This window comes from Protopterus annectens, chromosome 1.part1, assembly GCF_019279795.1.
Source record: "Protopterus annectens isolate FY-2018-M chromosome 1.part1, PAN1.0, whole genome shotgun sequence".
Lineage (NCBI taxonomy): Eukaryota > Metazoa > Chordata > Ceratodontiformes > Protopteridae > Protopterus > Protopterus annectens.
Genome location: NC_056726.1, coordinates 1,844,845,642 through 1,844,868,902, shown reverse-complemented (window position 1 = coordinate 1,844,868,902; position 23,261 = coordinate 1,844,845,642). Strand labels below are relative to the sequence as shown.

The 23,261-nt window shown below is 41.0% G+C and overlaps 1 protein-coding gene across 3 annotated transcripts in view; it reads right to left on the bottom strand.

Annotated features, from left to right (window-relative positions):
• The window catches only part of MOCS1 (molybdenum cofactor synthesis 1), a 1,733,254-nt gene that overhangs the window by 320,732 nt on the left and 1,389,261 nt on the right, over positions 1-23,261 (bottom strand). For all 3 annotated transcript variants that reach the window (XM_044084832.1, XM_044084835.1, XM_044084843.1), the window contains exon 8: positions 8,247-8,357. In XM_044084832.1, coding sequence (XP_043940767.1) covers positions 8,247-8,357 — 111 coding nt within the window. The remainder of the gene's footprint in view (positions 1-8,246; positions 8,358-23,261) is intronic.

The window sequence follows — 23,261 nt, the reverse complement described above, 5'->3', positions numbered from 1 at the left end:
AAAGGTGTAGTGAGAATCTTGGGGCATGGTGGGGGATCTGTAGCAAGCTACAATTTGGATTGCAGTCTTACCTAGTGTTGGTTGCACCCAGAGAATTTCAGATGCATTGTGTTGGGCAACTAGCCTGGTGGTGTGAATATGGACACTACTCCACCTTTAGTGTTTCGGTCCTGGTTTGGTGGCTGAAAAGTGTGGTAATAGTTGTAGCCTGGTACTACAGGGGTGCTCTCTGGAGCCTTGAACCAGGTCTCAGTTACTGCACAGACATCGATGTTCTTCATTTTTAGGAGTGCATTTTGAGGTTTAGACTTCTATCATTGAGTAGCATTACCTTCAGATTTTGCATGCTTGTACCTGTTACAGTGGTGGTTTTGTCTTTTGGACTTTGCCTAAAAAAGGCACTATAGAGATGGCAAGAGCCTTAGCCAGTAATCTGAATCCCAGGGGCGAAAGGTGCAGACCATCTCTGGCAAAGCATCGTGGCTTGTCGCTCATGTTGTCCCAGGCAGACAGATACTGGATCCCCTTTAAATGACACCAGATGCTTAGCCAATTGTTGAAGTCAATCATTTTGTCATTATACTGTGGTATCATTCTGGGAGAAGGGAGGATGCTACTCAGGGCTAGGGTCATACCTGCCTGGGCCACATGATCCAAGAGCTTTTCCATGTCTCTTTTCATGTAGTCCAGGGAGGTATGTCTCAAGTCATTCACTCCAACATGAACAATGACAGAGTCATATTTGTACTTGTGGAGTGACTTGAGTGCATGCATTATGTGGCGGATCCTGGCACCCGACAGGCAGCTGACTAATTTTCTCCTTGTTTAGCCTGGTGAGTGGGAGTGCCTGACTATAGAGTCACCTATGACTAAAGTGTTGGGTACGTTGTCTTGCCTTAGGGGTTGTTGTTGGGTGGCACACTGGTGTTATGAGCTATGTGACACTTTGATTTTGTTTCGTTGACAGTATACCCCAGGGAGATCAGTAAGTCCTTTAAAAACATCAGGTGCTGTAACAGTTTTTTCTGACTGTCTGCCTGAATCAAGCAATCATCTAAGTATGGGTAAATTTGAATACATCTTTGTCTGCAAAAAGCAATGGCGGGAACCAGGCATTTTGTGAAAACTCTGGGAGCAGTGGATAAGCTAAAGGGAAGCACAGAGAACTGAAAGTGCATAGATCCTGCCCTGAAATGTAAGTATTTCCTGCAGGATTCCCTGACTGGGATGTGTAGGTAGGCCTCTTTTAGGACTAGGGTGGCTAACCAAGCATCTTTGGAAAGCACTAGTAGAAGCTGCTGGAGGGTGAGCATTTTGAATTTTGGTATCACCAGAAAGGTGTTTAGAATGGATAGATCACGAATGGCGTGCCATGTGCCCTCTTTTCTGGGTACCAGGAACAGTCTGGAGTAGAAACCTTGGCCTATCTGTTCTGCAGGAACATGCTGTATTGCCCTCATGGAGAGCAGGGAAAGGACTTGCTTTTTGGTCTCTGCTCACTGGTTTGGAGGAAGATCTGGGAACCTTTTTGGGGTTAGCGGAGTGTGGAAATAAAATTGGTATCCCTGGGACACTATGTTGAGGACCCATAGGTCATTGGTAATACTGGCCCAGTTGCTTGAGTGGAAGGAGAGCTTTCCTCCTAGGGGCACAAGCAGGTGGGGAGAGGTAAGGGGTGAATGTGTAAAGTCATTGTGAGTTCTTACCATAAGGGGGTGGCTTTGCTCTCCCTGTTTTGGAAAAGGAGGAACTCCATTGCTTAGATCTCTGCATTCCCTGGGGCTGCTGTCTGGGGGGGGGGTCTGGGCTGAACTGGCCTGGAGGGGGGCAGGAAAGGGCCAGTGCTTGGAGGGGCAATGCCTACTGAACCTCGGAGGCTGGACCTGTAAGAAGTCTAAATGTCTGCATAAATTTAGATTTTTCTTCCATCTTTATTAAGACCACTTCTGCCTTGGTGCCAAATAAGTTGTCTTTGTTCAATGGTGCGTCCAATAATTTGGATTTGACATGGTCTGGCAAGGTCTGTTCCTTAAGCCAAGCATGCCCTCTAAGGATAGAACCAGTGACTGCTGCCCTGCAAGATGCTTCTAGGGCGTCAAAGCCACATTGCAAGATGTGCTTATTTACTTGACTTGCAGAATGCATTAGGCTCTTGTAATTCTTTATTTTCTGCACAAGCAGGAAAGGAAGATATTTTTTGTTTGAGGAGTTCCATGGTATGCTGCTGATATTTCAGCATGTGGAACTGACAATTTACTGCTCTAATAGCAAGAGTAGCAGAGGTGTATACTTTTTTACCCCATCTGTCTAAAGTTCGGGAATCTCTGGGTCAGCAGTAGGATTTTTGAAAATAAATTTGTGTGTGTCAGGGACTGTGTAATACCTGTCAGGTTTCCTGGGAGCAGGAGGAAGGGTGTCAGGAGTCAAACTGGATTCCATAAAAACATCATCCACAACATACAGGACAGGAGGACTGGCCAAAGGACTGTGCTGTGGTAAATCTAAGAATTCCCCAAGTCTCTTTTTTGACTGAGGATAGTCTTGGCATTCCCATTGGAAATGCTCCCTTAAAGTATGAAGGGTTTCCCCATATGAAAAATCCTCAGGTGGAGAGGCAGAAGGAATGGATTCCTCTGCATTACAATCCTCATAAGCAGAGAGAGGTTGCATATCTTCATATTCAGATGCATCAGAGTCAATGGACTCCTGTTCAGATAAAACTACTGGGGACAAGTCTCTTTCTTTTGGAAGGGGTAGCCTGGCTCACCCTAATAAGCATAATAAGGTCTTCCACCATTTTAAGCATTTGAGATTGAGGCAAGGAAGCAGGTATCTGAGCTTGGGTCGCTGGTTTTTTGGGTGTGGTTCGTACCCTAGGCCTTAGAAACTCGGTAGTTTTAGAAAGAACTGAAGACAAGAAAATAGTCATCGGTCTGTGTTGAGTATCAGTAGTACAAAGTACTTCCTCAGGAGCTGGTGCCTGCTCAGCGGCTTCGGACCCATCCAAGGTACAGACATCCGTAGGATCTTTAGTCGAAGAAGAGTCTTGCGGCATACCGAACTCCGAAAGGGTCTCGGTAGCGGCCTGCAAATGCACAGAAGTGGGCATCAGGGGCTGCAAAAGTGCCTCACTGAGGACCGGAGAACTGACGACTAGCTTAGCGGAAGCGTCATTGGCAGTTTTGGACCTGTGCGGTCTGTGTCTTTATCCTTACGTTTTTTTCAGAAGATCGGTAGTCGGATGGCTTACTGAAGCCTTATCGGAATTCGAGGACTGAGAGCGAAAATATCTAGCCACAATAAGGGCCCAACGATGTACAGTTCTGGCATTGGAACAAAACACAAAAGTGACAGCGGGGGATGTCGTGGTCTGGGCCTAAACAGGTGACGCAGTAAGAATGGAAGTCTCGGTGTGGTATTTGCTTTCCACAGGTGAGACAATTGTTAACTTTTTCTGACATCAGTTAGAGCAAGAAAAAAAGATCCCCAATGGGGTACTTAGCTTTAGAAGACTTCAACTTCAATTCAGAAACGAAAACTCAGGTAACGACTGACCGGCACTCGAGCGATCTGCTTCTGTTTCAGGCTCCTCAGCAAGAAAGACTGATGTAATGGCGTCAGCTGCCTGATTTTATACCACTGACTACTTGACATCTGTCCTGGAGTGACAGCAACCGATGCAGAAATACTAAGCCTCTGGTATTCAGGCCGACTGACGGCTACCCCTGGCAGGATAACTCAAATGTGATGACTGCAACAGAAAAATATGAAGAACATCAGCACCAACCACAATGGTATAAACGATGTAAATGGTGATGATTCCTGTCCTTTTGACTGTAATCATTATGTTGTGAATTTATCTGGACATTCTTTTTCCAACACTGAATATGCGGTATTGAACCTTGGTTTGAAATTCATACCTACGGTTCTTCCGTGTTTATATGAAATAAAATATGACATTTTTAGACTAAGTAGAAAGTTACATCTGAAATATTTTTTTAAGAATGTTTTTAATGAACAGACAATAGACGTAATGGAAAATAGTGTTGACACTTTGTGAAAGCTTTTATTCATGCAATTCAGAAACTGAATGTAATGCTTATATTCACTTTGATACGAGTAATGTGAATTATGATAGCATGTTTATACCTCGTTTATGAATGAGGGTGTACTACATTTTTCAGAAATGCTGAATTTTGCTGTTAATAATGAATACCAGGAGTTTATAAAGAAGAAATATGATATTAACTACAATCTAACCCTGTCGGAATGGAAAGCTTTACAAGCCCTAATTAAAAGGAGAGATCTAATCTTTAAGCCAGCCGACAAAGGGAATAAATTAGTAGTCATGTCATACACTCAATACTTAGCAATGTGCGAAGAACATATTACTGACAGAGATGTATATGAAAGAGTGGATATTAATGCATACAATACTGCAAGAAAAGAATATGAAGAGTTGCTAAAATAAGGTCTTTAGGTTGGGATATTTCACTGATGTAGATGTAAAGAGAACATTTACTACAGAAGGTTGCAAGATGGCATATTTCTGTTGTCTTCCCAAAATACATAAGAATGTCATGCAGCCACCTGGTAGACCCGGGTCTATATTAAAACACCGAACGTTCAAAATTTCGAGTGTTTTAATATCGAACCCTAGTAATCGAAATTTTAAAACATCGAACATATAGAACAGCGAATTTTTTCCTAGGGAAAAAATTTGCTGTTCCAAAACACATACACACAACACAAGCACACCAAACAAAAAGCAATCTATCCACATACACCTAAACTCTTACACCTAATCCTACACTAACCTATACATACACTACTAACTATCCACTTACCTTAACCCAAACCCTAATCCTAAGGTCCGTCACTATTGCACAGTCACCTCACCCTAACCCTAACTCACCTACCACACCCTAACCCTCACATCCACACAAATGCACACTTACCTGACCCGCCCCCTAACCCTCACGTCCACACAATCGCACACTTACCTGAACCCGACCAATAAACTTTCCAACACAGCGCTGAAAATACCGAAGCAACAGAAATGGACAACCAAATTCTTTCCCTAGGAAAAAATTTGGTTTTCTGTTTCTTCGATATTTTCAGCGTTGGCTGAAAACGGATCGATATTAGAACACTTGAAATTTTGAACATTCGGTGTTCTAATATAGACTCGTAGACCCATAGTCTCAGGTTGTGATTTTTTGAATAAAAACAGTCACTTCCTTCACAGCTATTTGTTACCTAAAGTTTGTTCCCTCTCTTCCTATATTTGTGATGTGTTTGATTTTTTACATAAAGTGAGTGATGTTAAATGGAACAACAATATGTTTTGGGTCACCTTAGATGCAAAAAGTTTATATACGAGCATTCAGCATACTTTTGGAATTGAAGCCCTGAGGTTCTTTTTGGGAACTAGTCCTGAGACTAAATACACTATAGAATTGTTTTATTTCTGTTTAACCAACAAGTTTTTTTAAGTTCAATAACGAGTTGTATTATCAAAAACAGGACACAGCAATGGGAGCCGCTTTTGCCCCCACATATGCTAATCTCAGTATGGGCTTATTTGACTTGGAATGCTTGTTTAGAACATAATTTTATGTCAAACATGTCATTAGATATTATAAGTTCATAGATTACCTTAATTTTTTGGTAGGGGGGAGGGGGGGACAAGAAAAAGTGAGTGAATTTGTAGGACTACAAAATAATAGATTTGAATTAAAATTCGATAGCCTGAAGACTGGCACCAGGGTTCCGTTTTTAGATGTTATACTTGACATCTCAGATGGAAAATCTTTAAAAAGAACTGTCCATAGAAAATTTGAAGGTGGTATACAATTTCTACATGGACAAAGTTGCCATCCTCCCAATACTCTTCAGCCTATCCCCTTTGGGGAATGTCTGTGGCTATCTAGATTATGTAATAATGATAGAGAGTTAAATTATGAGTTGGGCAGAACCTTTGAGATGTTTAAAAATAGGGGCTATGATCATAAAACAATCAGTAAGAGCTGGAAGAGATTTATAGAGAAGGTGAGTGGAAGTAATACCTCTTATGGGGGAAGACCACCCAGGAAATAATGAAGAGAACAGAAAAAGATGGAACCATCTATTTTGTTACAACATACAGTTGTTTTAGTGTGTCGAAGTGGTTAAATGAGAAGTTGTCAAACAAATTTAAAACCAGCAACCACCAACTAGTAAGGAAGAAATCCACAACACTGTCACAAGACACACCAGCTGTTTATTTACATCAAAAACGTACTAAGCATTTTCACCCATCTTTTTGTGGGCTTCATCAGAGTGATGATGAAGCCCACAAAAATATGGGTGAAAGCGCTTAGTACATTTTGGATGTAAACGGCTGGTGTGTCTTGTGACAGTGTCGTAGATTTCTTCCTTGCTAAATGAGAAGTTGGCTGTTTCATATAGAAAAGGAAAAAATACACGAAACCTTTTAGTAAGGGGTAGGTTTACTATCCCCCTTTAAATATACTACATACTCTCCATATGGAACATTAGCTTGTGGTAGGTGTAAAGTTTGTAAATTTGTGGTTAAAGATTCTTTGAAAATTAATAATATTTTCTTTAAAGTGTGTGACCATTTTAATTGCAACACAGATGGTGTTGTATATGCCCTGAGATGCCCCTGTGATACATTTTATATCGGGGAAAGCAAGAGACCTTTTAAAACGAGGCTATTGGAACATGTAAGAGATATTCTAAATAAAAAAGAAGACAGTTCGATAGCTACACATTTTAATTTGGTTCATCACAGGGCTAGCAAGGGGCTAACAGGGCACTATACTGGAGAAAGTAAAGGTGTCCCAGTTTGACGCAATTTTAGTAACAAAAACAGTTGTTATTAAAAGAATCTATTTACATTCTAAAATTTGATACTCTATCCCCCAGAGGGTTAAATGACAAATGCAATTGGAGGCTGCTTATTTAATCATGTAATTAAGTGTTAATTGTTTTAGATATTAAAGGCAAGTGTTTTGTAATGTGTTTTACTCCTTGAAGGCTTTTTGCCAAGACGTCAGAGTTTTATTAAATCTATCTTGGTATACTGGCTTGTCATTTCCTTTTTACTCCAGTTTCTACAGTTGTTACAACTATTCTTGTATATATAGGTGAAGCAAACAAAAACTGTAAAGGACCATTTCTGTTAGTCCATTAACAAAAAAGTCTCAACACCAGTTTTAACACAGCTGATATGTGCTTTCAACTAGCTTCCTCCTTTCTGGATTCTCAGAAGATAATGTCTGACCTTCTGTGGGCTATTCTGGAATGTCTTCTCCTTTGCTGCATGATACTCTTTAATAATGCTGTTGCAAAAACAAACTCTCCCATACATCAAGAGCTCAACTTCTTTGACTTAAAGGGCCACAGCCTTCCTTTTTATACACTATTTTAATGGAATACGTCTTCAATGAAAACAATTCCTGTGGGAAACCTCTCTAGCTAACACAAAAATGTAGCTACCTGTCTTGAAGAAGCAACACTGTTTACGATATTTATAACAATGCATCTGTCTTTACTACATTATATCATGCCACTTTTAATTTTGAGACATCAAAGGGTGACAGAATTGCCATAATGTAATATATATATATATATATATATATATATATATATATATATATATATATATAAAAAACTACACATACATAAATGTATATATATATATATATATATATATATATATATATATATATATATATATACACACATACCCACATATACACATATCAGTTTATATAATGCACAATTTTGGGTACCTATTCAGCCAACATACTTACAAAAGATGGTAAGAAACAGGAGCACCTGGGGAAAGCCTACACCTACATGAGGAAAACATGTAAACTTTTCCCGCAGACAACTGAAGTCAGGACTAAAGTCTGGCAGTTAGCACACAGGATTAAAACTCTGATTTGTTAATGAGCCGCTTCCTGTTCCAAGGGTACAGAGTTTGAATTTTTTCACCTTCATTTGCCTACTAAGTGATCTTGAGGAATTAATTTATTCTGACAGTGTTTTAATTTGGGCTAAGCTCATTGATGGTCTCCTGGACTACATGTCTAGTAACTACCTTGGTGTCCTGTAACTGGGAAGGAGACATTTTGCCTCTAGGCCACTGTGCTGTCCTGTTCTTTCATACCCGAGTGTAATTATCTAGTAAGAAATGTACATAACACTGCTGCAAATAATGCATTTTCCCCTCTTACCTTAAGGTTTCCATCTGCAGTGATCCTCAACCGGTTGCAGGAACCACAGAAGTGGTCTGACATGGAAGTGATGAAGCCTATGTGTCCCATGAAGCCTGGCACTTGGTAGGCCTGTAGAATGCAGCAGCAAGAACAGCAATTAGGATGAACTGTAGTCTACAAAGGACCAAAAATATTTACAGGCAAAAAAACTTGCTTGGGTAGTAAAATGCTACTCAAACACAGACAATATGGTAATGTTACAAGAGCACAATAAACTATCTGCTAACGTTTGTCAAAGTATTTAGGTTTGAATTCTAGACCAGCAGATGGAGACAAACAACAGGATGAATACTTTCCTTTCAGCAACACAGCTGGTTGAATTATTTTGAAGAAAAAAAGAAAAAACTCCAGAAACTGAGGTCAGGATACAGTCACTGTCGTGTTAGACAGCAGTAATATCACAACGAATGTGAAAATATGTGCATGAAAAATGAAAGTTATGTACTTACCATAATGACAGATGTATACTATCTGCTTCCATCCTTCCTCAACAGAAGGGTCTTCGGATACGACCTCGGATCCATACTCGGCAACTCAAGCTCAGGCTCCTCTCCTTACCCATAACCCTCTGCAAAGCCTAACATTACCTCAGAGCGAATTTGCCCAAAAATACAGACAATTCCATAATATTAATAACACAATAAAAGATCATCCAAAGGTAGTATGAATGCTCATAAGCTGATCTGGACTTAAGAAGTGTACTTGAAGGGTCTTCACAATACGTTAGTATGGTCCAAACAAGATAAAGGAATAATGAATTTCACAAATAGGCAGGGGGATAGATCGGGTCTATTTTAGTTCATCGAAGGTTCACTTCAGCGAACCTCAATTCATTGAACAAAAAACATTGAACATTCGCTTCAGCGAATGTTCACTTCACTGAATGTGTTACACAGGGAAAGCAACTACTTGCCCAATATTTCCCTGTAACACACACCAAAGGATTTTAAACCCACCCAGGTGGGGGGCTGTGCCCCCAACACCCCTCAACTATATATATATATATATATATATATATATATATATATACCAACTCCGAGATCACACTACAGTGGGGAAAAGAGCAAGTTTCCTTATGTTGACCAACTAGTTCCTTTCCCAGTGTAAATCCTTCACCGACGTGAGCGTTCACTGAGGTGAATATTTGATGTTTTTTGTTTGAACGGAGGCTCGCTGAAGTGAACCTTCGATGAACTAATACAGACCCGGACAGATAGGAGGGGAGTTTAGAAGGATGGAAGCAGAGAACACAGATCTACTGTTATGGTCAGTACATAACTTTCATATCTGATGTAGCATTTGCCTTATGTATACCGACAGCCACTTAATTCTCTAACAGACAAATGTAGTATGTGAGAGATGTAGTTACACAGTGACAATGGATGCTAGGCTCTCACATACAGACAAAAAAGCAACAAACAGGTTGTCAGTGACTCGCACACATCACTCACAGAAAGGACCACACACAGACTCACATATGTGGAGGTGCTCACATGTAACTCACCCAAACTTCAAAGGTCTCTTAGGCTCAGTCCTCAAAAACTCTGCATGCACAGAAACAAGACAATTCCCATCACAAAACATAAAGCCACATCTCATTGTGTCTCAACTACCAAGCCCATAAGGTGAAGCACTCCACAACCCAATATTCTGGTCACAGGTGACTCCATTGGGAGACAAACTATTGTCCCTCTTGCCAGGCTGGACAAGGGGTAGGTTAGAGTTAAGTTGCCTGTCAGAGGCCAGGATTCACCAAATCATGCAAGCACTCAGATCAGTTACCCCTAAGTACCAGTATGACTCAGTCAAAGTCCATGTGGGCATGAACGACACAAGACATACTTCCTTGTACTATTAGAACGGAGACATGATTGAGCTCTCAAAATATGTGTCACAGGCAAGTATAAGCCTATCAATGGGCAGCATTCTACTACCACAATACCAGTAGAAAATGATCAACTTTAACTGGCTTAGCTACTGGTGTCATTCCAACAGGCTCCAATACTTGTCAGCCTGGAAGGACGTGGTTGACAGGCCAAAACAAAAAAAATTGCACTTCATTTTGCTTTTGCCTCTTCTTAAAAGTACTCAATTGTATTTATTCTGCTGCATTTATTACTGCTTGGAAGTAGCCTGATTAAATTGTAACTGTTACTCTAAGCCTTTTGGTTTAAGCACTTGGGCTTCAGACCAGTTGTTTTAGATTAAGACAGTTTGTGGTCTGCACTGTTGTGGCAGGACAGGTAGCTTACATCCTTCTAAGTTGGGAATTGCTGATTGAAGGTTCAGTGCCTGTTATTCTAAAAGTGTATTAGTTCTGGTTTAAGCACTTGGGCTTCAGGCCAGTTATTTTAAGGTTTGTGGTCTGCACTGTTGTGGCAGGACAAGTAGATTACATCCTTCTAAGTTGGGAATTGCTGACTGAAGGCTCAGTGCCTGTTATTCTAAAAGTATATTAGTTCTGGTTTAAGCACTTGGGCTTCAGGCCTGTTATTTTACATTAAGAAGGTTTGTGGTCTGCACTCTTGTGGGAGGAGAGGCTAGAGTCTGCCTTTTTCTGAGCTGGGAATTTCTGGTTAAAGGATTATTGTGCCTGCTTATTTGAACTGTTTCTTTCTCAAACTGGTGCACCTTGTTTGCTGTAGCATAGACTAGATTCAGGCATGCTGAATCTAGCTTTGTTTGTATAACTTGAGCATTAATCCAGGCCTTCTTTTTTGGAGAAGGTTCCCCTGTACCCTAGTGGCAGGAGTGTGCAGTTAGAACTTGTCTGATTGAAGACTGCTGGAACAGGGCTCAGTTTTGAGCTTTTTTACTGGTTAATTAGGTAATTTGTTTAAATCAGTTTGCTCGTTTTCTATTGTTATATAAAAAATTACACTTTATTCATCTCCTTTTACTGTATTTGTGTTTCTTCCTACTTTATTGCATTTATTCTGCTACATTTATTACTGCTTGTTAATAGTCTGATTAAACTGTAACTGTTATTCTAAGCCTTTGGTTGAAGCACTGGGGCTTCAGACCAGTTGTTTTACATTAAGAAGGTTTGTGGTCTGCGCCATTGTGGCAGGACAAGTAGCTTACATCTTTTGGGAGTCGCTGATTGAAGGCTTAGTGTCTGTTATTCTAAAAGTGTATCAGTTCTGGTTTAAGCACTTGGGCTTCGGGCCAGTTATTTTACATTAAGAAGGTGTAGTCTACATTCTTGTGGGAGGAGAGGGTAGATTCTGCCCTTCTGAGCTGGGAGTTTCTGGTTAAAGGCTTATTGTGCCTGCTTATTTGAACTGTTTCTTTCTGAAATTGGTATGCCTTGTTTGCTGTAGCATAGACTAAATTCAGACCTGCTGAATCTAGCTTTGTTTGTATAACTTGAGCATTAATCCAGACCATCTTTTTTGGAGAAGGCTCCCCTGGCATGCTGGTGGCAGGAGTGTGCAGTTAGAACTTGTCTGATAGAAGACTGCTGGAATGGGGCTCAGTTTTTAGCTTTTTTTTGGTTCTTCTTTTAGCTTTTCCCAGTTAGGGGTCGCCACAGCCGATCACCTGTCTGCTCATGATTGGCAGTGGAGTTTTACGGTGTCAAGTTGCCAGCCCGGTGCCCAACCTTCCACAGAAGGCACACACACACACACACACACACACACACACACACACCTATGGCCAATTTAAAGTGTCCAATCCACCTACAGCATGTCATAGGGATGTGGGAGGAAACCGGAGCACCCGGAGGAAACGCACGTGACCACAGGGAGGACATGCAGACTCCACACAGAAGGCACCCCAGCCGAGGATCGAACCGGAGAACCTCGTGCTGTGAGGCGGCAACGCTAACCGCTGCACCACAGCAGTCGCCCTTTAGCTTTTTATTGGTTAATTTGTTTAAATCAGTTTGCTCATTTGCTACTGTTATATAAAAAAAAATACACTTTATGCATCGCCGCTTAGCTAGGGTTAAACTATTCCCGGTGCCATAAAGTCCGATTTTCAAATATTCCCTTAGAACTAGCCAGATTTTTAGTTTTAGCACTCAAATCTGTTTCTTTGAGATCAGCATTTGTTCAGAACTTGTTGTAAGCATTAAATAAGCTACCAATTACTACAGCACTCAACTTTCCTCACTTGTCTAGAGGAAAACAATTTTTAGTACTTAATAAATAACCACCTATCCAAGACATGTCTAAGGGTCAGCTCCCTGTGTTTTCTCCTGTCTACCTGATGAATCTGGGCATCTTGGGGCAATGCAGCAATTGCCTCATGTACACAGACACCCCTCTCCTCCTACCACCCAACACTACAATCTGTGAGAGATGCACTTATATAGCCAAATTGTAAGCAAAGCTCTCTTCACCCAAGATTGGACTATACAGTCAAGAGGAGAAGGTAAACACTTGCACCACACCACACTCATCACATAGTCCCTCAAAACCTACACCACCAAAATACACGCATAGCAACACAAAATGCACACCTACATTCGCTGAGGCTCTCAATAAAAAATCTGCTCAAGCAACAGAGACCTCCAAAACAGAAACGCAAGCAACCTCCACCCCCCAACACAACCCAAATGACACATAGCCCACAAACTCAGTGTACCACTCAACCACAGCCCATAAGGCATAACAACATACCCAACACTCTAGTCAGGTGACTCTGTAGTCAGGCACACTGATGTTCCACTCACCAGACTAAACAAGGAGAAAGTTACTGTCAGCTGCCTGTCAGGTGCCAGGATCCGCCACATAATGCATGCACTCATGTCACTCCACAACAAGTATAAATATGACTCTGTCATTGTCCATGTTGGTGTAAATGACCTGAAATGTACCTCCCTGGACTACATGAAGAGACATGGAGGAGCTCTCCAATCTTGTAGCCCAGGCAGGTATGACCCTAGCCCTGAGTAGCATCCTGCCATCACCCAGAATGATACCACGGGTACAAGGACAAAATGACTGACTTCAACAATTGGCTAAGCTTCTGGTGTCATTCTAAGGGGATCAAGTATCTGTCTGCCTGGGATGACATGATTGACAGACCACGATGCATTGCCAGAGATGGCCTGCACCTGTCGCCCTTGGGATTCCGGATACTGGCTAATGCTTTTGCCACCCTTATAGTGCCATTTTTAAGCAAGATTCAAATGATAAATTCACCACCATAACAGATACAAGCAAGCAAAATCTGAGGCTAATGCTATTCAGTGCTAGAAGTCTAAACCTTAAAATGGAGAACATTGACATCTGTGCAGTGACAGAGACCTGGTTCAAGGCTCCAGAGAGCACCCCTGCATTACCAGGCTATAATTCATACCACACCTTTCGGCCACCTAACCTGGACCAAAACACTAAAGGCAGAGGCGTGTCTATATTCATTAAGGATATCCACACCTCCAGGCTAGCTACTTAGCATAATGCATCCGAGATTATCCAAGTGCAACTAACTCTGGGCAAGACCACAATCCAAACTGTAACTTGCTACAGATCCCCCACCATGGCCCAAGATTCCCACTCCTCATTTCTTGATGCACTGGAAAATATTAGGGTACAACCCAACACCCTAATAATGGGCAATTTCAACTACCCCACCATTAACTGGGAAAACTACTCCTGTACCAACTCTTATGCTCAACGTTTTCTGGAATTCATAAATTCCACTGCCTTTGATCAACTTATCCACACCCCTACAAGGGGCAGCAATATCCTAGACCTGGTCATTACCAACATGGGCAACCGGTGTTCCACACCAGAGGTAAAATCCTCATTGGACAGGTCCGGCCACAAGCTAATCACCCTAGACATCCACATCCCACCCCCATTAGGGAAACTACCATAAAAAATTTCTCCAAAGCCAACTTCACGCTTCTTAAGACAGAAGTGGCAAACTTCACGACACCCATGCAGATGGACAACAGAGGTACGAATGCTGAATCCTACACAAATGCACTTTATAAGCACTTACACAAGTGCATGGATTGTGCTATCCTTAACAGAACCAAGATGCTATCCACCAAAAAAGGAAGCCAATCTGGTGGTCCCCTGCCATAAACAAACTCTACAACAGAAGAAAGAAACTGTTGCAAAAAAGAGTAAAATCCCATGATTGGAGGAACTCCCTGGTCAGCCTCAGTAAGAAGCTGAGATCCCTCAAAAAATCCTCCAAACTAGTTACGAAAACAAAATCGCCACTGATTCTAAAGACAACCACAAAGCATTCTATAGCTATGTCAAGAATCTCAATGGCAACACTCAGATCTGCTCCGAGTTACAGCACAATGGCACTAAATATACAGAACCAACTGATATTGCCAACATCTTGTCAGATAGGTTCAGTGCTAACTTTACCCCACTCTCACCCCCTAAAGGGCCCATCTCTATACCGGAAGAATGCAAAGTTCCTGTAATCACGGCTGCACAGGTAAAAACCACACTCTCCAAAGCCAAGAACACAGCATCCATGGGACCTGACAACATCCCAGGCTGCATTCTACACAAACTACAGAATGAACTGGCACCCCACCTAAGCACCATGTTCAATCATAGCCTCACCTCAGGCTTTGCGCCCACTAAATGGTGTACAGTGATGGTTATCCCGCTCCACAAAGGGAGAGCCAACACAGACCACGGGAACTACCGCCTCATTAGCCTAACGAGCCTGGTCTGCAAGGCCATGGAACGTATCATCATGGAACTTATAAACAAAGACATTGGTAATCTCCAAACTCTGGACCCCACCTAGTTTGGGTTTGTAAAAGGCAGATCATGTCTTCTAAACCTGATAGACTTCTTTGAAGCAGTCACCAAAGCTGTAGACGAGGGCAAGGTGGTTCACACAGCCTATCTAGATCTCACCAAAGCTTCTGACACCATCCCCCACTCTGGAATTACAGATAAATTCACTAAACTAGGCATAAATCCCTATGTCACAAGATGGGTTGCCAACTGGCTCACTGACAGAACCCACACTGTGAAAGTAGCAGACTTCAAATCCGACTTCAGACCAGTGACAAGTGGAGTACCACAGGGTTCAGCCTTGGGTCCGCTCCCGTTTGGTACCTACTTTTCTGAAGTACAGGCTAACACAAAGGGTCTTTGGCTAACAAAGTTCACAGATGACTGCAAACTAGGAGCCATAATCGAAACTCCTAACAATGTGGACATCCTACAAAAGGGCCTCACTGAGACAGATGCATGGTGTCAAAGCCATGGCCTCAAGCTCAATGCCAAAAAGTGCACTGTCATCCCCTTTGGTAAAAACTCTGTACCCATGAGCTACCACATAGGTGGTAGTCTACTTAACACCGAAAGGGTGATAAGTGATCTTGGGACACAGATGGACAGTAGTCTCTCTTCTTTGATAATCACATTGCCACAGTAGTCAGGAAATCCTTCTACATAGCACACCTCATCACAAAAGGTTTCTCATCCAGGAAAAAAGAGGGCATTGTTCCCCTCTACCCGTCACTCATTAGACCCATTACAGAGTACAATGCCTCATATGTACCTCACAAGACATCTACAACAACTGGAAAGGCTGCAGAAATACCTCTCTCAAAGAGGATTACTGGCCTCAAACAGATGCCCTACGCAGACCATCTCAAAAAACAGTTTTACTCCGTCGCATATCGCCTACTCAGAGTCGATCTTTGCATAACATACAAAGCTATGTCAAACCCAGAGCAGTTGGACATGCTCCACTTAAAGAAATCCCAATCCCTCTGAGCTACATGCTCTAGGGACCTAAATCTTGCCACCACAATAAACAGAAAATGCTGGAGGGATAGATTCCTGTCCCAGAGAATTCCTATACTCTGGAACAAACTACCTATCTATATCAAACAAAGCTTCTCATTAGCACTCTTCAAGAAAAATATTGATGACTGATGGGAAATAGGAAAATTATCCTGGGGATCACCCCTGTGGCTCTGCTCGACAGGGTGGCGAAAGCCGGGGTATCTTTTTGGCTAGGCTTATATAGGCCCTAGGGCCAATAGCCTACTACCTACCTATGAACTCTGCTTTGCCAGGGATGGTCTTCACCTGTCACCTCTAAGCTTTCAGATATTGGTCAAAACATTATCCACCCCATAGTGCCTTTTTTAGGCATTGCCAAAGAGATAAATCTTCCAACATAACAAAAGCTACTAAGGACAAGATAAAGGTGTTACGGCTCAATGCCAGGAGTCTCAACAAGAAACTGCATTCCCTGGAAGCTCTCCCCACCCTGGAGAATGCTAACATCTGTGTAGTTACTAAAACATGATTCAAAGCCATGGAAAGCACTCCAGCAGGAAATGGCTACGATGCCTTTCATATGTTCTGACTGCCCACTGAACATGAAAGTGCAAAAGGCAGAGATGTAGATATCTACATACAGGATAAGCACACTTCAAGGCTGGCCGAACAATACGACATGCTTGAGCTACTCCTTGTTCAACTAACCATGGGAAAAATCCATTACCATATTCTTGCCAGCTACAGGTCCCCCATCATGAACCAGGAAACCCATATGTCACATACCTGAAGTTACTAGAATCATTCCCCATCCAGCCCAATACCATACCCATTGGTGATTTTAACTACCCCTCCATTAATTAGGAGGCATGCACAACCACTAACACGCAGGCCCAAAGATTTCTTGACTTTGTAAATTCAAATGCTCTGGAGCAGCTTGTCTGTACACCCACTAGGGGAACAAATATCCTAGATCTGGTACTCACAAATACAGAAGAGTGCTGCAAAACCCCAAGTGTGATGTCCTCAGTGGTAAGATCAGATCACAAAGTAGTCTCTCTTGAAATAAAGGTAAAACTATTTCCCCCAACTAACCCCCAAAATTTTAAGAACTTCTCCAAGGTAAATTATCCCCTATTAAGGGATACATACATACATATATACAAATGTTTCAAGCACGGGCATTAAAGCCCTTCTAGCTTGCCAATATGCCAAAACACGTGTTCCCATAATAAATGTCCAGGCTGTTCTTAAAAATATCTAAACTAGTACTTGCTTTAATGTGATTTGGTAGTCTGTTCCAAGCATCAGCTACTCTTGTCAGAGAACCAATTAGTACACTTTCTTATTCCTATAGAATCTACTACATAGGGTATCTGACAATTCTCTAGTACTTTTTGATAACCCCAAACATTCCCAGAGGTAGTTGTCCCTAAATGCCCTATATATCTGAATAAGATTTCCTCTTAAATATCTGTAAGAGACACTGTACAAGTTCAGATATTTTAGTCTTTCACAATAACTTAGATTTTCACATCCATGGATGCCCTTAGTATATTTTTGCTGTACTCTTTCAAGTTTATTTATGCTTGTTTTCCTATAGGGTTTCCATAGCTAGTTTCTAAGCTCGCCCAATACAGAAAACACAGAAACCTATGCAGAGGAGTACATAAAAGTCCTGTATGACCATATAAACAACTGCATAGAAATGTCAGTACCAAACAGAAATAAACTCAGGTCAAATCACAAAAACAAGCTACCCTGGTGGACACCCTAGTACTAATAGGTTATAAGACAAAAGGAAGAAAATCCTGTCAAAAATTAAGAGGCAATGTGCACAACACAGCAAAAAGTTCCTCATTAATCTAAACAAATCAGGGAACTAGTCAAGTCTCTGAAAATAGACCTTGAGATAAAAATACTCTTCAAAGCTAAGGATAACCATAAGGCATTTTTCAGTTATGTCTGCAGTCTTATGGGCAACACCCAACAATGTACAAAATTAGTTGTAGATGGCATCATTATACTCAGCCAGAAGATATAGCAAATCTGCTGGCCGACAAATTCAGCTCATATTTCACCACCCCGTCATCCCAAGTTCTCCCCATGAAATATCCTCCACCACTCTGCCACCAATTATCACCAAAGAACAGGTTGCCAATGCACTCTCTACAGCTAAAAACATAGCATCAGTGGGGCCTAATGATATATACCAGGTTGCCTCTTAAACAGCTTAAATCAGGACTTATTAGGCCCATTAGGATCTCTATTTAACCACAGTCTCCAGACTGACTTTGTCCTGATAGAGTGGTGGACAGCAACAGTCATCCCTCTGCATAAAAGGGTGATCATCTACTGACACAGTAAATTACAGACCCATACATTAGACTAGTCTTGTATGTAAGCCCAAGGAAAAAATAATCATGGACCTGATAAATAATGAAATAAAAACCTGCAAACACTGGATCCGACCAAATTTGGCTTTGTCAAAGGCAGATTGTGCATACTGTATATGGGACTTCTTTGAGAAGGTCACTAAGGCCATGGATACGGGTAATACTATCCACCTTGACCTGGCCAAAGCATTTGACACAATTCCCCATTCAGGTATTATAACTAAACTCACAAAACTGGGAATAAATCTCTATATCACCAGATGAATAATCAATTAGCTCATGGACAGGACACACATGATTAAAGTGGGTGAATCCAGATCCAGCAACAGGTCAGTTACTAGTGGTGTGCCACAGGGCTCAGTGCTGGGACCACTCCAGTTTAGAATATACCTCTCTAAAGTCAAAACTAAGGTGGAAGGCCTCTGGTTGACAACATTTGTTGATGACTGTGAGCTGAGGCAATCACTGAATCCCCCAGTGATGTAAATATCCTTCAGGAGGATCTAGATCGGACAAATGATTGGTGCCAGAACCATGGCATACAACTAAATGTGAAAAAATGCATCATCATACCCTTTGGGAAGTCAAATACCATTACAAACTAGATCATCAATAGCACACCCCTAAGAGTAGACTCAGTGGTGAAATATCTAGGTACACAGCTAAATAGTAGGCTGAACTTTCACTGCCATGGATTCACAGTAGTGAGGAAGTCCTTTAATGTGGCACAACTTATAAATAAAGGTATGGCATCCAGACCAAGGAAATTATAGTCCTTCTGTACTAAGCCCTCATTAGATCAATAATCGAGTACATTGGGCCATTTGGCATGTACTTGACTAGGTCCTTACAGCAGCTAGAGTGACCTCAGAGGCTCCACACAAAGAAAATATAGGGTGCAAACTACATGTCCTGTGTGGATAGACTAAAAGCCCTATCCTTTACTCTGTCCTGTACAGACTATTACAGAATGACCTATACCTGACCTACAAGGGATTCACAAATCCAGCCCTGATGGAGCTGATACACACCCACGAGTCAAACAGCACAAGGGTCACCTGATCTAAGGATCTAAATTTGGTCAGTGACTCAAAGAAAACATGCTAGAGAGGCAGATATGTGTCTCAGAGATCGCCCCTTCTTTCGAACAAGCTTCCTATTCACATTAAGCAGAGTCCTTCCCTGGCCCTCTTCAAATAAAGTTTGAATCAATTGATAGAAAATCACAAATTCACATCTGGGGTAGTAATTACGTCCCTTACAGAGGGGGGCACTCTGTAAGATACTCAAGGTATAGGCACAAATCAATGTCATCCTCTTGACCCAAGGGGCCATATACTGGGTAAAATTAGGTTATATTGGCTAGGCTTGTAACGACTCTTAAGCCATTAGCATAATCATCTCCTATGAATCTGTTCCTCAATGAATGGGACAGAGTCCGAAGCTAATATAACACTTGAGTGTCCTCTATAGGACAGCTGAACCAAAAGCTGTCCTGCCTCTTGAGAGGGAATCCAGTTTATAATGGTATATGAAGGTATGAACCGTGTTTGCTGGTGTATACTACTGACATGCCGTCAGTTTGGATAGATATCAGTCCTTGAGGAAGGGAGTCTTGGAAGGCCTGCAACTCTAGGATAACTGGCCTCATACCTAAAATGTTGTTATAGATCAGAGGATGATCACATTGCTTGGATTGTCTTTCCACGGTAATGCCCCCCTCAAATGGGAAGAGTCCATGCTCACAGTGTCTTTGGGTTGAGAAAAGACCAACAAGGCCACCTTGCATTACAATAGGAGATTCGAGACAGCAGCAAATGAGAGTCCTGGAAATATTTGTCAGATGTACTTGGAAAGACATTGGTTGATGCCTGACGGACCACTGCACTGACAGGGTCCACTGAAGTACTCTTGTGTGGTATATGGCAGGAGTGGCCAAAGTGATGGGCACACCCATTGAACCCAGCAAATGAAGAACCATTCTTGCCCTTGGTTTCTGGGATGAAAGAATGACTTGAAAATGATAGTGAAGAGTGGATAATCTGCTCTGTGGAAGTTTTGCTATCAAATGTGCATCTTAGAACTCATTTATACAGGAGGGAATTTGGAATTGCCCAGATTTACTGTGATGCTCAACACTGAGCAAAGGTGGAACAAGAAGTCTTCTTGCTTTGATGTATAGAGTCTTGGTAGAGGTGGAATGAGCCAATCTTCCAGATATATTAACACTGGAACCTTTGCAGTCTGAGGTATACTGTGATCACTGCCATGCATATGTTGAACACCTGGGGGACTGTGGTGAGACCAAAGGGCAGGGCTCTGAATTGGAAGTGACTGGCTCCCAGCAGGAAGTGGAGAAACCGTCTGGATCACCTGTCCATCTTAATGTGGTAGTACACATCCTGTAGGTATATACAACATATCTCATCGTTCACTCTCAGTAGTGGAAGAATGGAATGAATCATGATCATCCAGAACTCTGACATATTGTTTGAGGTAAACCAAAAAAAACGGAAGCCCTCCAAAGTGACCAAAACCAAAAAGCAGGAGTACAGGTAGCTTGGAGAGTTAAAACACGAACTTGCCACAGTGCCAGATAAAAAGTTTTTATTCAAGAATACACCATAAAAGAAGCAGTCAGAGAGTGGAACAGAAAAACAGCTTTAATCCATCTTTTCAGTCCTGGTACCTCAGCATTTCGCCTTCAATGGGACACATTTACACATTTTCAGAAACTCTTTTTATATATGCATCAAGCAATTAAACAATCAGTTCAAACAATTTTAACCCTCTCAGCACAAAATATTTCTTAGTAAAAAGTTCATCAAATACAATTTATATTATTACTTTACATTTTCTTAAATTCAATTAAATCATTTTATAATATAACATACTTATTATTATACATAATTTCAAAAATGCAAATATGAAATAAATACATAATAAGAATCAAAACTACTACTCTAATAAATTTCATCCATTTTCTAAATTCATTCCATTAGGAAATAATGTGTGATACCCTATAATCATTCTTTGTTCAAGTTTATTCAAGGCAGTTTTAAAATTCCCTGTACACAAGTGAGGTCTGGCAAGTACACTGAATCTAAAACCTTCATTTGTGCCATTATGTGTATTGCAAAAATGGGCAGCCACCGGACTCTCCAAATTGCCCCTCCTTATGTCACCCAAATGCTCCAAAATGCGGACCTTAGTCTTCCTAGTGGCCTGGCCAATGTACCACATAGGTGGATCACAATCACATCCCAAAATATACACTACACCAGATGACATACAGTCAAATCTCTCAAAAGCAACATATCTCTTTCCATTTATTTTAACCCCATTCATATTTTTAATCTTATTACAAACTGAACAACGGTCGCAACTATGCATTCCAACATTACTATCTACCATAGGTTCCAATTTCTTATTTAGTATTTCCTTCAAATTTGAATACCTTTTATAAGAGAAAGTAATGTGTTTTGGAAAAAGATGACCAACTGTTAAATCCTCACATACCACATGCCACAACCCTCTTATAATTCTCTCCATTGTGTCAGAAAAAACAGAGTATCTAGACACAAAAAATATCTTATCTAAATCTGAAGTAATCTTGGAATAATAATTATTCTCATATCTATGTGTCCTTAATTTTTGATTTTTACACAATTTCTGTTTCATAGCTGAAAGCTTATCATAATCATAACCTCGAGACGAAAGTCTATCCAAAATTCCATCACAAACTTTCTCCCAAAGTTTTTTATCTGAAGTATTTCTCAAATTTATTTTAAACTCCCCTTCTGGTAAGGCCTTGATTAGATGTGGGGAGTGCATTATGCTGGCATGCAGAAAATTATTAACTGATGCAGGTTTCCTAAAGGTTCTGTGTTGAACCAAACCGTCAGTTCCTACATAGAACTCAACGTCAAGAAAAGGAATTTTGGATTGTGATGTATATGCCACAAATTCTAAACCATGGTAATTCTTGTTCAAATCCACCAAAAATTGATCAAACAAAGCAATAATATAAATTGTATTTGATGAACTTTTTACTAAGAAATATTTTGTGCTGAGAGGGTTAAAACTGTTTGAACTGATGGACTGATTGTTTAATTGCTTAATTGATGCATATATAAAAAGAGTTTCTGAAAATGTGTAAATGTGTCCCATTGAAGGCGAAATGCTGAGGTACCAGGACTGAAAAGATGGATTAAAGCTGTTTTTCTGTTCCGCTCTCTGACTGCTTCTTTTATGGTGAATTCTTGAAGAATTTGTGGTTTGCTGCTTTGAGTATTATGAAAAAGTTTTTATTCCAAATGCCAATACAAATCCACCATTAACGAGGATGAAAACGCAAGGTGAAATATAAGGCGTTAATGGTGGATTTGTATTGGCGTTTGGAATAAAAACTTTTTATCTGGCACTGTGGCAAGTTTGTGTTTTAACTCTCCAAGCTACCTGCACTCCTGCTTTTTGATATTGTTTGAGGTGACTGAGGTGTAAAATTAGCAAAAGGTCTCAGTCTTTTTGGGCACTAAAAACAATCCTAAGTTCCATATCTTAGCTGGTCTGGTGGGACCTCTTGATGACTCGTTTCTTTAGCAGCTTTTGTACCTCTTTCAGTACTGCTAGTCTTTGAGAGACTACGCTAACTTTTTTTTTTTTATTTACATTTGGGGGGGGTTGATTAAAAAAAAAAAAAGGGAATGTAACAGCCTCTGGTTATTATCCTCTGCACCCATATGTCGTTCATGATATCTAGGCTTTAAGGTGCAGGGATTAACACCCCCTTGACTGACTTCAAAGATTTGCACACGGGGAATCCTTCAGAAGCAATGATAAGCCCT